At 32.3% G+C, this 19,067-nt stretch overlaps 2 protein-coding genes across 2 annotated transcripts; one reads left to right on the top strand and one right to left on the bottom strand.

Annotated features, from left to right (window-relative positions):
- The first annotated feature begins 8,629 nt into the window (after positions 1 to 8,629).
- LOC120258996 (PHD finger protein EHD3-like) lies at positions 8,630 to 13,902 on the top strand. The gene is given in 9 exon segments (XM_039266509.1): positions 8,630 to 8,976; positions 9,543 to 9,977; positions 10,292 to 10,528; positions 10,628 to 10,936; positions 11,242 to 11,331; positions 11,535 to 11,579; positions 11,706 to 11,975; positions 11,978 to 13,032; positions 13,491 to 13,902. Coding segments are annotated over 8 exon segments (2,229 nt in total). The 5' UTR covers positions 8,630 to 8,829; the 3' UTR covers positions 12,674 to 13,032; positions 13,491 to 13,902.
- Positions 13,903 to 15,831: 1,929 nt separating this feature from the next.
- On the bottom strand, positions 15,832 to 17,615 carry LOC120258334 (gibberellin 20 oxidase 2-like). Its single transcript, XM_039265710.1, has 3 exons — positions 16,994 to 17,615; positions 16,579 to 16,900; positions 15,832 to 16,227 (listed from the first exon to the last, which is right to left on the bottom strand). Exons 1-3 carry the CDS (start codon positions 17,509 to 17,511, stop codon positions 15,952 to 15,954), a joined length of 1,116 nt encoding a protein of 371 aa, XP_039121644.1. The 5' UTR covers positions 17,512 to 17,615; the 3' UTR covers positions 15,832 to 15,951.
- Between the last annotated feature and the right edge of the window lie 1,452 nt (positions 17,616 to 19,067).

Genomic DNA, 19,067 nt, shown 5'->3' with positions numbered 1-19,067 from the left:
CAATCCTGCCAAAAGCTAGCAAGACATAAAATTTTGGATTGCAATGATTAATGTAATAAATACACACACACACACACATAATAAGAAATCATTTTAGATCCCGATGATTAAATAAACCAAACCCAATTCAAAAAGCATTGAATTTTACCCAAAAAACCAACCCCAAAGTTTTATATATATATATATATATATATAAAAAATACGTTTTTGTTTTTTTGAAATGTATATATATATATATATATATATATATATATATATATTTTTTAAAAACATTGGGTTTGGTTTATATATATATATATATATATATAAAGAATGAAAAACAAAAAAATCATACGTTTTTTTGTTTTTGAAATGTATATATATATATATATATATATATATATATTATGTATTATTATTATTACCAAACCCAATCCAAAAAGCATTGAATTTTACCAAGGAAGCCAAACCCAATCATATTGTTCCAAATGGCATGCCAAGGCTCTTGGGGACCAACTTTATATAATGTATGTATATATTCTTATAAGGTCCCCACGAAATTAAGTCAAAGGGTTGATCTTCGAATATTTTATAAAAATATAAATTCAAAATAATAAATTTCAGTCTTTATCTGTACTTTTTTGCATATCGGTAATTATTATTTATCCAAGAAGTAAGAAAAAAAATAATTTTATTATTTTCTACTTTATTTTTATTTTTTTTCACCAACTATTGTTTATAAGTTTTCTGCTACATATATACGTTAAATCAATATTAGGCTATACCCTCATAATTTCTTCTCTCTCTCTCATTGGCGGATTGAAGGAGGCATCTCGAGCACCCCTTTACTCCCATTATATGTATATATATATATAATTAAAGCGAAAAATTACCGTTTCACACTAGTAATTTTTCAAAACTTCCAAAACCCTCCTACTAGACACCCCGGACAACCCTTCGGTTAGTGTTTAACTTCCTCTTTACCTCTGCTACGCTCAAATGGGTGCTATATTGGGAAATCCCATTTTTGGCCCACGAAAAATGGTGGGAAAGGAAAGCCACAAATCACATCATATTCGACCTTTTGAAGGGCTACGCTTTGGTTTAACGTTTAAATATTTTCATTAATATGTTTAATAATTGTCATATCAGCTGTAATACTTTCCCATCTCCGCTTAACATTATCTTTACATGTATAACTATTCATATTAGCGATGTAAATTCTCAAAAAATCTGCGTAAAAGCGGTGATCTTTTTCGCTTTGATCCGAATTCTTTGGCCGGAGTGGCACGTGGCGGTGGCTAGAGGTTATGGTATCCCGTCGATAAGAATTAATGACGAGCATTAAAATTTATGACGGTAACATAATTTTCCCAGAACACTCGTTCGTTCTCATCGATGCTATCAACGTTTCGTCGCTTTAACTTTTTCCTCGGATATGAAGAGTCAGCCGTATTGACGGAATTCACACCATAAATAGCAGGAAGAACCCTACCCCATGGACATGACCTACACTCGTCATCCTCATCGTCCTCCTCCTCCTCCTCGTCCTCCTCTTCCCACGGACATGACCATCTCTATCTCGAAAGGATGTTTCGTGAACGCTTCTTCCTTATCTTGAGAATCGTTTAGCCGCAGATCACGCATGACAAGTTAAACTATCTTTTCACTTGCCCAAGTCGAAATGTCTCATAATTGCACGAATGAGGATTCTTGCATGGACGACGGGCAAGCAATTAGCGAGCATTTCGACTTGGGTAAGAAAAATTTTTCACGTATTTCGTGATTGGGAGGATTCTCTAGAGGGAGGAGATCGAAACATCCTTTAAGGCGAGGGTTGATATTTATCACTTGAGACTTTCATGTTACCATTTAAGAACATTACGTCGGTGCCTGATTGCGTTACGCTGTTTAACTATCACGATGAGGTCGCCCTCTCATCCCCGCCTTCGGCAGAGTGGTTCGGGAGCTGATGGCATCCATCCGCTCGGTTGGCCCTCGACAAATATTTCTTCTTCGAAGATTCGTAGAACCACATGTCGAAACTAACATATGTAAACCAAACAATTTTCATTGAAATCATTCGTTTTAAACTATAAAAACTATATTTAAACAGAGGTGTTTATATATTTAAGCGTTATAGAATATAATTAAGCGGAGAACAAAAATATTTAAACCAAGTATGAATAAGAGTTAAAGCGGTAAATACTAAAGTTAAAGCGCTAAATAAAATGTTTAAACGTTAAAGACTTATGTTAAACATCTGTCAGTGATTTATTACCCTCTTTTCCATCGAGCGATGACAAGCTCGCTTTTTCTACCGGCCGCTTCGCGTAGTACTTTCAATCGATAGCACGATCCTTGGGATCTGCGACGAAATGAACTTTCTTCCCCGCTCTGGCAAAATCTCAAAACCGAGACGTTAATGCCGACCTAGCAGACCCTTAATGTACCACTTGTTGGTCTACCCTTCCCTGCGTGATCTATCTTGCGACTCAGGCAGCTGCTATGGAATATCCTCCATAAGCCACTTGTGCGTCGCTAGCTTCACGTGCGTATCGCCCCATGGGTCGGTAGATCATCGACGTAATCAACGATCCGAGTCGAACGAAAGCATGATGTATTTGGGAAGAGGATCTGTCCCCACGAGGTATACGCATCGAGTTTGACGAAATTATCTTTCTTCTCCTGCAGCCGAGCAGCCTGCAATGCTCTTGACGAGTCTCTGCGCTCTCGTGAGGTCTTTGATGATACCGCCCTCTGACTGCCGGTTTTCTTCTTACGAAGACCATCACCGTCGCCCGGCCAGCAGCAGACGCAGCCACGAGGGCCAGCATCTCGGGGTCGCGAAACTCAACGAGGCTTTCCCCGATCCCGAATTTATTGAATGTGACCATCGTCACTTTGCAAAAGAGAATCAAGAAGGGCTCTCTCTTGGTATATAGCGTTTCGACCAGGCTATGACGATGTCCGCAAATCGAATAATCTCGCATGTCGAGGTCGCGTTATTTTTCAATTCAATAAAAGTCTCCACTATCGATCAGTCAAATAGCATCGCCATTAACTAGGTTGACCGCTATAATCACAAGCTCAAGCGATAATAACAACACATCTAACATGCAGATGTGACAAAAAGTTTAAGCCGGAAATATAAGGTTTTAAAGCGGTAAACTCTCGCTTATTAAACAGAGATATAAAATGTTAAGCAGAGACCCATGTTGTTAAACAGAGACGAGAATACTTAAACAGTGGACATAAATGTTAAACTGCAGAACATCTCATTTTCTTTAAACGTCAACCCTCGTTTGTAAAAGCAGCAAACCATATCAGCAAAGCGGAAAATGTGGACATTATAAATATTACACGAAATCATAACAATCGAAAAACTAATTCGATAGTGTATACAGTACTGAAAACGCAAAACAAAACAAAACCCAGAGTAGAAATCTCCCTGCAGACTAACAAAACCCCTCACCGAGAAATCCCGCAGACTTCAATATCTTCCAACAAAAACGAGAGCACAAAACAAAAACCGAAAAATCTTTTCTTTGTAATGTGATCAGTTAACATAAAACCATACTCAATACCTTAGATTTCAAATCGATGAAATGCCAACTAGTTCTGCTGAGGGACTTCTCCTCGAGATACTCGGTGGAAAGGGAAAAGTCATCTCGGACATTCGGAGGCTTGCACGTGAGAGACGACTTCTGAGACGACGGAATGGAAAAAGGCGAAGACGTGAGTCGAGAAAAGAATTAAACAGCTCAATAAATTGCCTCTCGAAGTTACCCTCACGGAAAACCGCACTTCCTCTCAACGCCGAGGATGGTCGCATTACGACTCCCCGTCGAGGGCATTTAGTCCAAAAATTTGAAACTCACTTTCGCTCACATCCGCTCAGTGGGTTTGGGGATTTGAAAAACATAGAGTTTAAAAAGGAGGGATTTGTGGGATTTCAAAACTAACGGGGTGTTTTTAGCAATTTTTACAAACTTAAAGGGTTTTTTTGGCAATTTCCACATAATTAAAATATTAATCATAATTATAAATTCATATGGAAAATGCTGCTCTATAATTTTAAAAATTCTACCTCATATTATTTAAAATAAATTCAATAAAATAATAAAATTACTATATTAAATAAATTTGATGTTGAGTGATAATGAATAATATGGCTAGCCAAACATAAATCATCAAATATTTTTTTATTTTTAAATTATATATATATATATATATATATATATATATATATATATATATATATATATATATATATATATATAGATTTTTTTATTGAACATATCAATACAAAATTATCAATATTTAGGATATTAATATAAAAATAAAAATAAAAAACTAAAAAATGCAATTGCTAGCAAAATTTCTAAAACAAAAAAACATTGCAAATCTCATGGATTGGTGAGTTTTCTCTTTGATCAATTATCTCCAAGATTATGTTTTATTTTCATTATAGGGATTTATCATTATTTTCCTGTTTGTTTTATATCTAATTTAATTTTTTAAATGTTTGTGTGATAATTTGTTGTGTAAAAATATTTAGATTTGTTGAATGATTGTGAGATATTTGTTAAATATTTGTTTCATTATGAAAATTATTGTGAAAATGTTATATATTTGTGATTATGAAAATTTTAATTATTCATTAGATTATTTGTTGAATAATTATTGTATTTAATAATTGACTTATATATAAATTTGTTTAAAGTTATTTTTTAACTACATTATTTGTTAATTTAGTGCTTAACTAGTTTAGTTAATCCCTAATTATATAGATATGATAACAATTTTACACATAAACTAAAATTGTTAGATGGATATATATTTTATATTTTTAAAATATTAATTATTATAATCTCAAGTTTGAATTGATAGAATTATTTAAAATAAAAAAAAAATTAAATTCAGCACCCCCTTAATTTTAGTTTTGGTTCTGCCCCTGCTCTCTCTCTCTCTCATATATATATATATATATATATATGTTCATACACTTGTAGTTGTTAATAAAAAAATTATTTCATTAAATTATTAAAATTAAAAATATTTTTTTCTCATCTGAATTACATATCTCAAAAGCTCTCTCTTTTCACTATTATTGGTAGGCTTATAAATATAATAATTATATAAACTTATATTTTAAAATATTTATTTATTATTCAAATAAATAATAATATAAATGAAAATAGATACCCCTCCGTTCTTTTTATCTGTTACAAATATATGTTCTTTTTTATTTGTCATTTTCTAACATAAGAAAACATTTATTATTTTTTTTCAAAAAATACTTTTGACACTCTATTCAATTCTCTTCCTATTATTAAATATTAGAGAGAAATGTGAAAATATAAATTAGAGGCAATTTTAAAAATATAACTAATTTTTTATAAAATTTTATTAAATAACTAAATTTTTTAATAGATGAAATTCAGTTAACTACGACTGATAAAAAGGAACAGAGGGAGTACTTATAAATTGATGCACTTTTGAAAATAGAAAATTACTTTTATATATATACATATTCTATAAAAATAATATTTCTTTACATACCCTTATAAAGATAAAAAATTAATTAAAAATTTGTACAGAAGAACTAAACTATTCTTTATCATCTTCTCTTTGATCATTTAAAAAACATAGAAAATAAGAAAAATAAAAGGTAATATATATTTTTATAAATTTTACAAATTAATTTTTTACTATAAAGTCCATAAACAAATAAACAGTTTTATTAAAATATATAAGCAAATATTATTTTTATTATGGTATCTCTGTAATTATTTAGTTTTTAAGTGGCAAATGGCGTCATTTTTTTGGTAAATCTAATTTTTAAAAATAACATTATATATATATATATATACTAGTATAGATGCCCGTAAAAAATAAAAACCAAACACCAATATTATTAGATAAATTAAATAAAACAAATACCAATAATAATAATAATAATCATCATATATATAGATGAAAAACAATGAAAACAAATTTAAAATAAAATGCAATATATCTAAAAAAAGAAAATTAAAATATACAAAATCATGCTTATGTCTAGATATATATGTATGCCAAACAATAAAAAAAATTAAATCAAAATTAAGAAAAAAATAAAAGCAAATAATAATATTATCATTAATAAACATATAATATATTGTACCGTATTGAGAGAAAATAAAAAAAAACAAACAAACAAACACCATATATATATATATAGAGAGAGAGAGAGAGAGAGAGAGAATAAAATCAAATCAAATAAATATAAACAAAATAAAATTATATATATATATATACCAAATACATATAGAGAGACATTTAAACAATAAATCTATATATTTTACTGTTTAAAAGCAATGTTTATAAAAAAAAAGAAAAAACTATTATTTGTATTGAAAGAGAAGGAGTTGGTCTGGAACCATTAAAAAAAGCCAATCAAAACTAAACAAATTTTAAAAAAATAAAATCAATAAGATTAATATTATATATACCAGCTTATATATCAGTGTTTATGCTATGAGTTTCATCTTAATGATGCGAATTGTAAAAAAGTTAAAATCACTTAAAAAATATGAAAACTAACTAAACACTAATATTATCATATAAATTTAATCAAATAGTAATAAATAATGTAATATACAAATTATAAAAACAAAAAACCATATATAGATATATGAAAAACAATAAAAAATTAACATAAAAAACAATACATCTATTTATTTATTTTATTCTTTTACAATTAAAATACAAAAAAAAATCATGCATATATATAAACAATAATAGGAAAAAATGAAAATAAAATTAAAATAGACAAAAATTAAAAAAAATAAAAAAATTAGTGGGGGATAACCTTAATATATACTAGTATGGATGCCTGTGCTTGTGCTACGGACTTCATCTAATAATATAAATATTTTTTTAAAAAAATCACTTAACAAACAGAAACACTAATATTATTTTTTTAGATTAATTAAATAAAAACAAATATAAATAATAATAATAATAATCATATATATAAATGAAAAAACAATGAAAACAAAATTAAAATAAAAACACAATATATCTAAAAAAAAGTAAAAAACAGAATATTAAAATATACAAAATCATGTTTATGTATATATATACGTATGAAAAATAATAAAAAAGCAATTAAAACAAAATCAAAAAACAAAAAGATAAAGTATAAAATAAATGTTATATATATATATATATATATATATATATATATATATATATGTGCATTGAGAGGGGATGATAGGGTGTGGGACCCACTCAACTAAATAAAAAATAAAAAATGAACTAATTAGAAGGTGTCAAATGGCAGCATGAGAGAGATATGTATACTGTTAATTAAGATTAATGTACAGTTATATTTATATTTTTGAAATGTAGATAAACTATGTGATAGCAAGTGTACACGGGGAATTACTACCTCAACACACTTTGTTACTTGTCCCCTCAACAAGACACTCATGAGGTGGTTGACATGTATATATAAATGGATAAATTATTTAAAATGTCACCAAACTATTTGGTTATTTTTATTTAAGCCACTGAATTATAAAAATTTTAATTGGTACTCTAATTTTAGATTCGCGTTCAATAGGATCACTTGCGCTAACTCCGTTAACGGCGTTCTAACATGCCACACCATGTCATGCCTCCTTGGCACATTAGCATGCCGTGTCAATAAAAACCATTTTGCCTTTAGATATAGTAAACTTATATAATTGGTTTTTCATGACAAAAAAGTACGAGACAATTTTTTATTTCATCCTTCACTTAATTTGGTTTTTTGTCTGCATGGCATGCTAATGTGGTAAGAGAGCATGATGTAGCATGTCACAACAACACGCAGTTAATAGAGTTAGTCTGGATGACCCAATTTAATGAGAATCTAAAGTTAAGATATCAAATTGAAATTTTTAATAATTTAGTGACTTGAGTGATTGAATAGTTGGGTGACTATTTCAATAATTTACCCCCTATAAATAAATAAATAAATAAAAGTATATATATATATATATATATATATATGTACATACGTGATTTCAATTTTTGAAAGGGGTATGGTGAGTGATTCAAATAGAAAACACAGTAAATTTATTTGTTTTGTTTATTTTATTATTATTTTCTAATTTCTTTTAATACCAAATGGGGTAAATTTTTTGTTAGGGCACTAAACTATGGCCCATTTTTACTTTGGGGGTCCAAATTTTCAATTTGAATGAAAATGTTTACTCAAAACTTCAATTTTGTTTCACCGAATGATCATATGAAAGATTCTAGTCTATTTTTGATGATGTATATACCTGAAATTCTTTGTTATAATGTACATAACTTACTGATAATTATATCTCATTTGCTATAAAAAATTTCTGACATTACATCATAAAAAATAAAATTTATCGATGTTATTCTTTGGTGAAATAAAATTGGAATTAAATAATTATTTTGATATAAATTAAAATTTTGACCCCAAAAATATAAATAGACCATAATTAGATACACTATACAAAAAATTACCCTAATTAAGACCATAGTTTGAAAATGGACCAAGCGTTAATTATTTGGGGATTCCAAACTGATCATGTGACCCGGGAATCGAGTTCTAACGATGAAGGGAAACACTTGTCCTAGTGAAACGCATTCTCCTGAAGATGTGCACGAAACTCGAAAGCTAGGGTTTTTATCCCTGCTCTCTCTCTCTCTCTCTCTTCAAATCCATCGCCATTGCCCTCCATTGATGTGCTTCTCATCTCATTCTCTCGACCCTTTGATGTTTGTCTACTGATTCCTGATGGGTTTCGATTGCTGGTGTTGTGGTTGAAGGTGAAGTTCAAGATGGAGAGTTTTGAGGGGGTGAAGCTCAATGGCGGAGAGCATTCTCAGGTTTCTTCTCGAGAGGGATTGATTACTTACAAGAGGAAGCGTTCCAGGCCGACGGCGCTGAGTCTGGGTGACAATGCTAGTGGTTTGGCTGAGGAAAAGGTGAATTTCTCTCTATTTCGTTGGCATTGTGCTGAAAACTGAAACTTTGCTGCATTTGTTGATCTATGTGTTTCTATTTGGTCCAGAAATTGATAGATTGAGCACTGGTGGGATATAGTGATGTAGGAAATGAGGGAATATAAATTTGATTGCTTGAACTTGATGTATCATTGTGAATGTCGTAGTTGAATGCAATGCTTGGTTTTCATTTCCCTTTTCTTTCCATTGTGTGTTACTAGGATGCTGCACTGAAGATTGATGTTCAGCTAAGTCTCTGACTTAACTAAATTTAGTATACGGAATTGAAGTGTAGTAACTATTGAATGGTAATGCATTATGTAGCTTGTGGAGTCTGAGAACTTCTGATCTACAGCTTAGCTTCAATTACATAAAAAAAAAATGTAGAATGAATCCTCTTGGTCATAATTTTTTTTTTAAAGAGAGTTTATTTATTTATTTTTTATGTATGCATGTAACCATATTGTATGCGGTTCCAACTTTAGTCCTAGGCCGTGTCATCAATTTTAGAATGCACTATGAGATCATATTGTGTTTGTCAATTTCAGGTTTTATGCATGCTGAAGCGCAAAAGGAAAAGCAAAGACATTGGATGGGAGCACGGAGTGATGATTGGTGGAAATAGGTTCCATTGGCAGTGTAAGTGGTGTGGCGTGAGTAGAAATAGTGGTGGTGTATCTAGGCTTAAGAAGCACATTGCCGGTGCTGGTGACACCATCAAGTGCATGAAGGTGCCAGAGAATATTGCAAAGGCAATGAAGGCACATCTACTGGATAAGGGAATGCTGAAAAGGCAGACACGATTTAGACGGAATGGTGCTAATAGAAACAGTTCTGGTTTTTCTCTATCTGAAGACTCGGGTGATGAGAATCCAGGCCCATCTGAAATGGATGTGCAGGCAAGGAGTGACCCTCAACTGTCTTGTGGAGCCGCTCAAAGGTCTGTCCCTGAAAATATAAAATTGGAGGCTGGTATCCATAAGGTATTTCTTTTCCTATTATCTTGATGGAAAACCTTAAAAGATATCTGAGCATTTGCCTGTAATTCTATTGTCTTTGTGCCTATCTTAGTTTATCTGCCAATCATTATCAAGTCAGACTGTAAGGGTCCTCTCTCTCCTTTGTTCTCTCTGCACATTGCGTTGGAAAATTATTTCTGCCTTGATAGTTTGAGTACCTGTAGCTTCATAAGTATATCCTATTTATCTAACAAAGGTGAATGATGTCTGATTTTGCTTTCCCTTGCATGTTCCTTTGCTTTAAGAAAACCTAGATTATTTATTGAATTATTGTGCAGCATAGCATGGATTCACCTCATGAGACAGTTTTACCTGCTGGGATGCACAATAAACGTGGGAGTTCTAAAGTAAATCGACATTGGAGAAATATTTTGGAAACCATGCTCCACTATCAGGATGGGAGTGGTGGTGGTGTCATTTGGAGTTGCATTCGAGATGCACTTGCATCAACTTCTTTCCCTTCTAATCGAAACTTTAAAATGAATGGCGTCACAGATGACACAACACAACAGAAGGTATTCCAAGATTCCCTTTGACATTTTTCTTCTTAAGTATGTCTAAAATTTGAAGATGATGTGGTATAACATAAGCAAATCTGTATCCGTCATTACTAGGATGAATCTGAAGGCTGTTTTGCGGCACAAGGTCAATGTCAAAGGCTTGAGAAATCTGGAGATGTTTTGTCGCAAGTGTCAGAAACTTCCACCCATTATCTGCACACACATAACCGAACTCTGAAGTGCGCCAATGTGTTCCGAGAGATTTTACTTTCAGAGAAATTTGCTCTCTTATGTGATTTGCTTCAAGGGAATTTCCATGATGTCAAGTTAAATGGCGTATTTGATCTGAGCATGATCAACTCACGAATGGGAAGTGGCTATTATGAACAGTTTCCCGAGTTTTTTGATCAAGATATTCAACTGGTATTCTTTGTAGTCATTAAAATTGTACTATCTGCCACTTCAACCTTTAGGTTTCATGTTTCCATACAATACCTATGTAAGTTATCATTTGCAGGGAGTTTCTGTAGATTGACCACATTTTATGCTTGCCCTTGTTAAGAGCAACTTGCTAGAAGCCTGCATATGCACTAGCTGCCTTATGAGTTCTGCTATAATCACTATGGTTCAACATTAAAGATTTTTGTATCCTTCCTCTCCTGTATGCAATATATTTCACATATAAAGATCATTGTAAACTTACTTGATAAGTATGCCTGCTCTGATAGGTGTGGAGAAAATTGCAAAAAATTGGTGACAACATGGTTTCTCTTGCAAGTTGTCTTTCAGGCATTTCACGGACATTGTACAAGAAACAGGTGCACATCAATGACCTCTATTTGATGTCCGTATAAAGTGTCTTTCAATTTTTAAATTTAGGAGTGTTGATAATCTAAGTAGTTCTTCACATTAGATATGAATTATCTTTGATGTTTAGGTTCATTACTACTCCACTTGCTAATAGTTAGAGAAGTCTCACTTCCTGGTTTTTGTTCTCTGTTCTCATTTGAAATGAACTCAGGTTGGAGAAGACCTGGCTTGTGAGAATGCTGAGCAGAAATTTGAGGCAAGTAATGTTCTGCTGTCTAAGATTCTTTATCATCTCACATTCAAATCAAGATGCCACATTCATTTCAGTGTAAGATTGATGTATACTGACTTGTTTTGATTTTTGTTAACATACTTCTATCAGGTATCCAAACAAGTTGCACAGCAAAATAACACCATTGATTCCCATTGCATTGCATCAGAATTTCCTTGTGAATTGTATCATTCTGCCAAACCAGATCAAACAAAGAACTCCTCTGTGGTCAGGGCTAGCACTAGTGAACATTGTGGCGATGAAGCAGATGGCAAGCAATGCATGACCTCTGATGGTTGTGAACCAATAAGCCATTTCATTCACGGTGAACTTGCTACTGATGCGGTGCCCCATTCGAAGTTGGCATTGTGCTTCCTGTTCAACTAACAGGTGTTTCACATGTGAACGAACCCAAACCAGGACTGGAGGAGATAACCTGCATGGAGAATGTGAAGTATGTAAAAGACTTGAAGTTTCCTGGATCACCAGAAGATCTTATTGATAATGGTAGAGAAACCACAGAATTTGATGAATCCAGAGAGAGTTCAATTTCTAGGTTGGAGCCTGCTGAGCAACGACAGGTTCCAATGGCTGCCATCTCAAGCCTGTGCAAACTGTGTGGAACCTATGAGGATGATGACAGAAGATTTCTTGTTTGCGGAAACCCACTCTGCCCTTACAAGTACTATCACATCAGCTGCCTGAAGAGTAATCGGGTAACCATCCACAAGCAAAGTTCGCGTTGCTGGTACTGTCCATCCTGCCTCTGCAGGGTTTGCCTTTCTGATAAAGATGATGATATGATTGTCATGTGTGATGGTTGTGATGAAGCGTATCACACTTACTGCATGAGGCCTCCTTGCACTGCCATCCCAAGCGGCAAGTGGTACTGTGTGGCCTGCCATGTGGTGAGAGCAAGGCAAGGTATGAGAAGATATGAGCGGAGGATCCTACAGCAGCATGCCAATAGTGATGTCTGGAAAGCCATTGGAGCAAATAAGTCCGTGGACATGCTGTTGAGGGCTGCTGAGAAGTTGAGCTCAGAAGAGAGCTTGGCAGCAGGGAAGAAAGATAAATAGTTAGGATGCCATGCCTATTCAGAAGCTGCTCGACTTTATCCAGAGAGTTTTGCTGTTTGTAAGGACTGATCTAGAACTGGAGAGAACTGTATGTGGTTGTTCTTCCTTGAATCAATATCTAGGAAAGGCAGATGTTTGTGTATATTATTATGGTTTTAAATGAAATTTCCCTAACACTGTGTGGTGTGATTTCACAAGGAAGAGGAACACCCATTTCCTTGTTAATGATCAGTGATTAATATCGCCAGATTGAGCATTGTGAGACTGGAAGCCCAGTTTTCATGTGTACTGCTCCTCTGACTTGAATCCTCCAAATACTGAACAAAGATCAGTGAACGACAGAGATGCCGAGCCTCAAGGTGAGAATGGTTCTTGATTGCTTTTCCTTTAATGTTTATGCTAAGTCTCTGATCTTATTTAATCTCTTAATATGTGCAATGCTTCCTTATCATGCTGCACATCTTGTTGTCTGCATTTACATATGGATCACAAATGACATTGTACCAATAGCTTATCATCAATGATAAGTTAGGTTTTATCAATTTGAAGCTAGTCAAGATGATAAAATTCAGGCATAATCTTAGAACATAGAAATGTGAATTCGTGTTTAAGGTTTATGATCATTGTTCTTGAAATATATTCTTTTGCTCCTCACATGATTATCGAACATGTCATTAGCTGTTGCTGGAACTATGAGACAATGTTGTGACGTCAATGAATAGAACACCATAACAATTTCTCCTTGGATTCTTAGCCTGCTGGGTTTCCTATGTTTTCCATTATTGCTTCTCAAATAACACATGCTTGCATTTTGAAGGAAAGAACTCAAATAACACAAACAACGAATGGTCATGAGCAGCCAATGTCTTGTTTCCTACAGCCAGAGAACAGAGTCCCACTGAAGAGAGGCCTGATTGAGAAGATGATATTCACATCCATGGTGTCCTTTTTGGCTTCTTTTCTGGGATAATGTCGCATTTGAGCAGTACCATCCAAGATATGTGCAATTCAAGAAAAATGATCTTATTCATGGTGAAATTTGTGAATTCTTGTTTGTGCTGGATTTTGCTTGATCTTCAAACTTTTTTTTTTCCTTTGGTAATTCCTTGGCCAAATGATGAAATGTTGGTTTGAAATCTATTCATACTTAAATGATTCACAATTTCAGTTTTGTTATCAGAAAGATTTCTTATAAAGAAATTTACAAATTATTGGTTTGGCTTTTTGGTTTTGTGTTATCAGGGATTTCATTTGTTTGGTCTGTAGGGCTTATCAACAAGGAATGAAACATGTAATTCCAAGTCAATGACATGAGTTTTTTCTAAATTGATCCATATTTACATGTATACCCTTTAATTTTGTGTAGATCCCAACAACGAATGTTGTCTTTCATCTGTAATTCCCATGGTTAAAAGAAACATTTAAAATAATTATATAGATATTTCTGAGTGATGGTGTAAATAAAAAAATACCCATAAAACTATCTCAAAAATTATCTTTTTCCTTAATTAGCAGCCCCTAATCATATGAAAACATAAAAAAATAAAAAATACCACTTTCATTTATATCAATATCAAATTTAATCCCAAGATAGAAACTCTATGAGATATAAGGTTAAAGATAAGAGACAACATTTAAACCATGTAAATTATGGTTTGGTCGAACTCTTATTTTAAATGTCACTCATTTCATGTTTATAAGATAACAATGTTATCTAACAATAATCTTATATTTTGTTTTTGAGGTTAATCTTTAAGCCACAATATCACACACACACACACACACACACACACACATATATATATATATATAATTTGCAAAAGCTCTTTTTTTATTTTATTTTATTTTTATTTTTATTTTATTTTTTCTAATTCAAGAATGTAAGAACATCATTTGGGTTGGGAACTTGGGAACTTGGGAACTTGAGTTATATTGAGAATCCAATAAAATTTGGCTTTCATTTTGTAAATCCAAATAACAGTTTAATTTTCTTTTCTTTTTTTAATCTCAATAGAATAATATAAATAATATATTAAATATTAATAAAGAAATTTAATTCAATAACAAAGGGCAGTGTGAAAGAATAAATGTGACTTCACAAAAGTGAAGACTAACCCTATAAAAAGTATTAATTTAGAATTACTCTCAAATCACAACATTTGTAAATTAAATCAGTTTCATGATTAAATTCAAAATTTCTCATTTAATTTAATAAAAAATGCAAATTAGATATTCCGTTATCCCACTTTGCAATAATTAACATTTTTAATATTTTTCTTAGCAATTTCTTTTTTTATATTTTATGCATATAACAACTCTATTATCAAATTGTTTAAGGTTTTTGATCAAATATGGTCTCAAAAGCAAAACTAATTAAACCCCTTTTCTTTTTAATATATATTACTGTATTAGAAAATTGACTATGTGACAACTTCGTCGTTACAAGCTCTGATACCATATATCAGAATGAAAAAAAGGTAGATTGATAAAGAGGCAACTGATAACTTTAAAAAAAGAAATACTTAGATTAACCTAATTCCCATATTTTGATGAATTGGTGAATCCATCACCACACATCCACGTTAGACACACCAAGTTAGTACATCTTATCGTACCTTATTCACATAAATCATCAGATTCGACTAAAATTCAAATTGACTAATCCTACTCAAATTTAAAATAAATTATTATACTAAAATTATAATCTTATGATCCCTATTTTAACTTAAATTAACTATTAAAAATTAATTAAGCATTTACTTGTGCTTATCATGAATTCTATTTTAAAATTCCAAATATGAGACTCAAAGAAGAGAAAAAAACTCAAAAGTCCAAGATTATGTGGGATTTTTTATTTAAGGGGAAAATTCTCTTTATTCTTTTGATAATTATTATATATATTAAGAAATTAAATGGAGATTTAAATGGGAATAACAAGTGTAAACTCTCTCATTTCATGCATATATTATTGCTAATTATCATTTGTTAATGTTAGTGTTTCTCATCACACATATTCTTAAATACCATTCTCTTAAAACACCTCATCATCATCATCATCATCATCTATCATCATTTCAAACAATACTCTTTCATGCATTGATTTATAAACCATTCTCTTAAAACTCAAGTATATTACAAGCTACAAAAAAATAAAATAATATAAAATAATATAAACCAAAAAAGAACAACACAAAGATAAACTGAAAAGACAAAAGAACACTAGCATGCTAGCTAATGATCAAAAGACTTGAACAATAAAACAGTAACAAAAAACATCATTAACTGAGTTCTATTGATGCTGATGATGATGAGAGCAACCACTGAGAGAAGCTCTGAAGAGTATTCATATCAGCTCTATAGTGTTTCTGAGTGAACTCTCTAAGCTCTGCCCAACTGAAGTCCGGGTATTTCCTTGGCCCTTCGACGATCACTGGAGGTGCCCGGACCACCTTATCTTCTTGAGGACAAAGAAAGTAAGCCAGTGACTTCCGAGCCCGGTGTCGGTTCACCACTGCTCTATGTAAACAACTCTTGTACTTCCCATTAGACAAGGCCTATATATAATAAATAAAATCATATATAATAAGCAAGCCACCACTACTAGGAGTCTAGGACCACTACTGATAAATTCTTGCAAAATAAAAGGACTGAAATGAATAGAAATCAATATAGACCACCCTATAATAAACACACAACTAAAGACACGACCAAGAGATGCATGGGACCCTTCCTTAAGATCTCACAACCATGCATGCAGACAAACGAATCCTCAACCAAACAAAATAAATCACTCTATTTTTATCACCACTCCCTCTTCTTCTTATAAACAGGATAATTATAAATATTATGAAATCAAGCAAAATTTATCTATTTATATTTATATATGTATATATATATATATATACCATGAAGGTGTCTCCTATGTTGATGACGAGAGCATCAGGCACAGGAGGCACAGCTTTCCATTGATCGTTAGCGAAGACTTGGAGGCCGCCGACATGGTCTTGTTGGAGAATGGTAAGGGAAGTTGGGTCACAGTGAGGGCCGGTACCGAAAACCAGCTCCGGCTCTTGACATGGTGGATAATAGTTGCATCTCATTATTGAGTCACTGTTTTTAAAAAAATCTCTGAAATACATCCTCTCCACCCCTAAACTTATGGCCAAAAGCTCCATTATTGCAAGTGCTAGCTTCTCCATCTCTTCACAATATTTTTGGTACACCAACCTGTATGTGTGTATTTATATATTTTAAAAAAAGAAAAAAATAATAGCTCTGATACCAAATGATACATGCAAGATAATGATTTATTTGTTATACCCAAATTGCTTGAAATCATTGCCGAAATTGGAAGTGAAGTAATCTAAGACAACAGGATTGGAATTGGAGATGGTAGAGTTATGGTAAGGAAAGGACAAGGTCTCTTTCCAAGGGAGCTTGGAGGAGAAGCGGTCGGCGTGAGCGCCGGCATAACCCCACATAGTACCTGGTTTACGGCTTGCATGGAGCTTGAGACTGAGAGGGAGGGAGAAGAAGTCATCCAAGAAGTTGAGAGCTTGATGAGAAAGAGAAAGATCGACGCCGTGATTGATGACTTGGAAAAAGCCATGAGACCGGCACGCGGTGTCGATGAGCTTAGAGGCAGTGTAGGTGGAGTCATGATGGCCTGAGAAGAAGCCTTGGAGGTCTATTAATGGAGCTTGGAGATCTTGTAAAGAGTATGGACGCTCAGTTTGGGGCCATATGAATTCTTTCTGGATTTTGGATTGGGTTTGGAGGATTGATGTGTCAAAGAAGATGAGTTCTTGAGGGGAAAGGAGGATGGAGCTTGAGTCCATGAGAAGAAGAAGAAGAAGAAGAAGAAGAAGAAGAAGAATGGGAGTGAGTTGTATGTGATAGGGGATGGTGGATGGGGGAGTATGTATAGGAGGAAGAGGAAGTAGAGGACAAAATGGTACAAGTTTTAAGGGAAAGGACTTTTTGTTGCATGGATACATTTGATGGATTATGGATTAAGTTTTTAAGAGGAGTTTGAGAAATAGGAATAGGAGGTCCCATATGGAATTTAATATAATGAATGTTTTAACTTATTCTTGAGATTTTTGATTAACCATGCCATGCATGCAATCTCTCTTATCTTTTCTATTGTGACTCTGTCTCTTTGTGTGTGTGTGTGATAAGAACTCTTGTATTAATTAGAGTAGATGAAGATAGAAATGTGAGTTTCAAGGAAATGGTATGATGCATGACGAGGGCTTAGGATGTGGATAAGTTGTTACTAATCCCAAGAGATTGGGATAAGGATTCAAATAATGTCCCAGAGGGAGGGCAAGGGACATGATATTGGGATAAAATTATAAAATAAGTATAATAATATAGTTCAATTAGCTATGGGAAATTTTATATCTATTTATTCTATTTTTATCCACGTCCAATATAATTCCGATATATATATATATAGTATCTAATATAATTTTGTTTTTTATAGCTGTGAACAAGCCACCAAACCTTAACTTGAGCTTGAGATGGTACTTTCATTCACATTCTACCTTATATTTATTTGATTATAATTTAATATTAAACTTAATATACTTTAGTAGAGAAAATTTTATCTTAATTCATTCTACTTTTATTTTTTTAACGGTATTTTTTATGCCTGAATTCAAACAAATTTAGGGGTCATAAAAGTATTTAGAGTTGATTGTAAATCTAGTGAATAAAAAATAAATTAAAATAATAATAAAATTATCCTAAGTTGATAGTATTGGATTTATATTTATTTTTACGAGAATATTTAGATATTTACTATCAAAATAAAGTAGTTTGTCCGGTTCTTTCTTTCCTATTTTCATCCACATGTTTTTTAAGGAAGATCCAAGCAACACAACGGGATAAGAGACTAGGTTAGAACGTGTATAAAAAGTTTTTATTCACTCATTAAGTATTATATTTATAGTTTTTTTATTAATGTATTTAGATGTTTATCGCTGTAATAAGTGGACTATATCTCCATCTTACTCAACATATTCATCTACATTTTTCATGATAAGAATCCAAATAAAACTATCAATGTTTGCATACAGATTGAAAGGGATGGGAATTGAATGAAAGTATAATAAAATTATCTCTACTCAATTGTATTAAATATGTATATTTATCTCAAAATAAATAGATTATCCCTTTCCAAACATTTGGATTGCAAAAAGTAGAGGCAAGCATATTTTCTAAAAAATAAACTATATAAATTAATAGTATACTATATTATAATATATAACATAACGATATAATCTCTAACAAAAATAATGACCTAAAAACAGCCTTCATTAAATGCTAATAATAATAATAATAATAATAATTATTATTATTATAATAAAATGTACACACTCTCTCCAAT

The sequence above is a fragment of the Dioscorea cayenensis genome, chromosome 4 (assembly GCF_009730915.1).
Source record: "Dioscorea cayenensis subsp. rotundata cultivar TDr96_F1 chromosome 4, TDr96_F1_v2_PseudoChromosome.rev07_lg8_w22 25.fasta, whole genome shotgun sequence".
Classification (NCBI taxonomy): domain Eukaryota; kingdom Viridiplantae; phylum Streptophyta; class Magnoliopsida; order Dioscoreales; family Dioscoreaceae; genus Dioscorea; species Dioscorea cayenensis.
This window is presented reverse-complemented; position numbering and strand designations above follow the sequence as displayed.

Bases quoted from the DNA above. Each gene is read 5' to 3' on its own strand.
- LOC120258334 (XM_039265710.1), bottom strand. From the start codon at position 17,511: ATGGACTCAAGCTCCATCCTCCTTTCCCCTCAAGAACTCATCTTCTTT. The intron at 16,901-16,993 runs GTATAACAAATA...ACACACATACAG, and splicing joins AATGATTTCAAGCAATTTGG to GTTGGTGTACCAAAAATATT. The intron at 16,228-16,578 runs GTATATATATAT...TATTATATATAG, and splicing joins ACATAGGAGACACCTTCATG to GCCTTGTCTAATGGGAAGTA.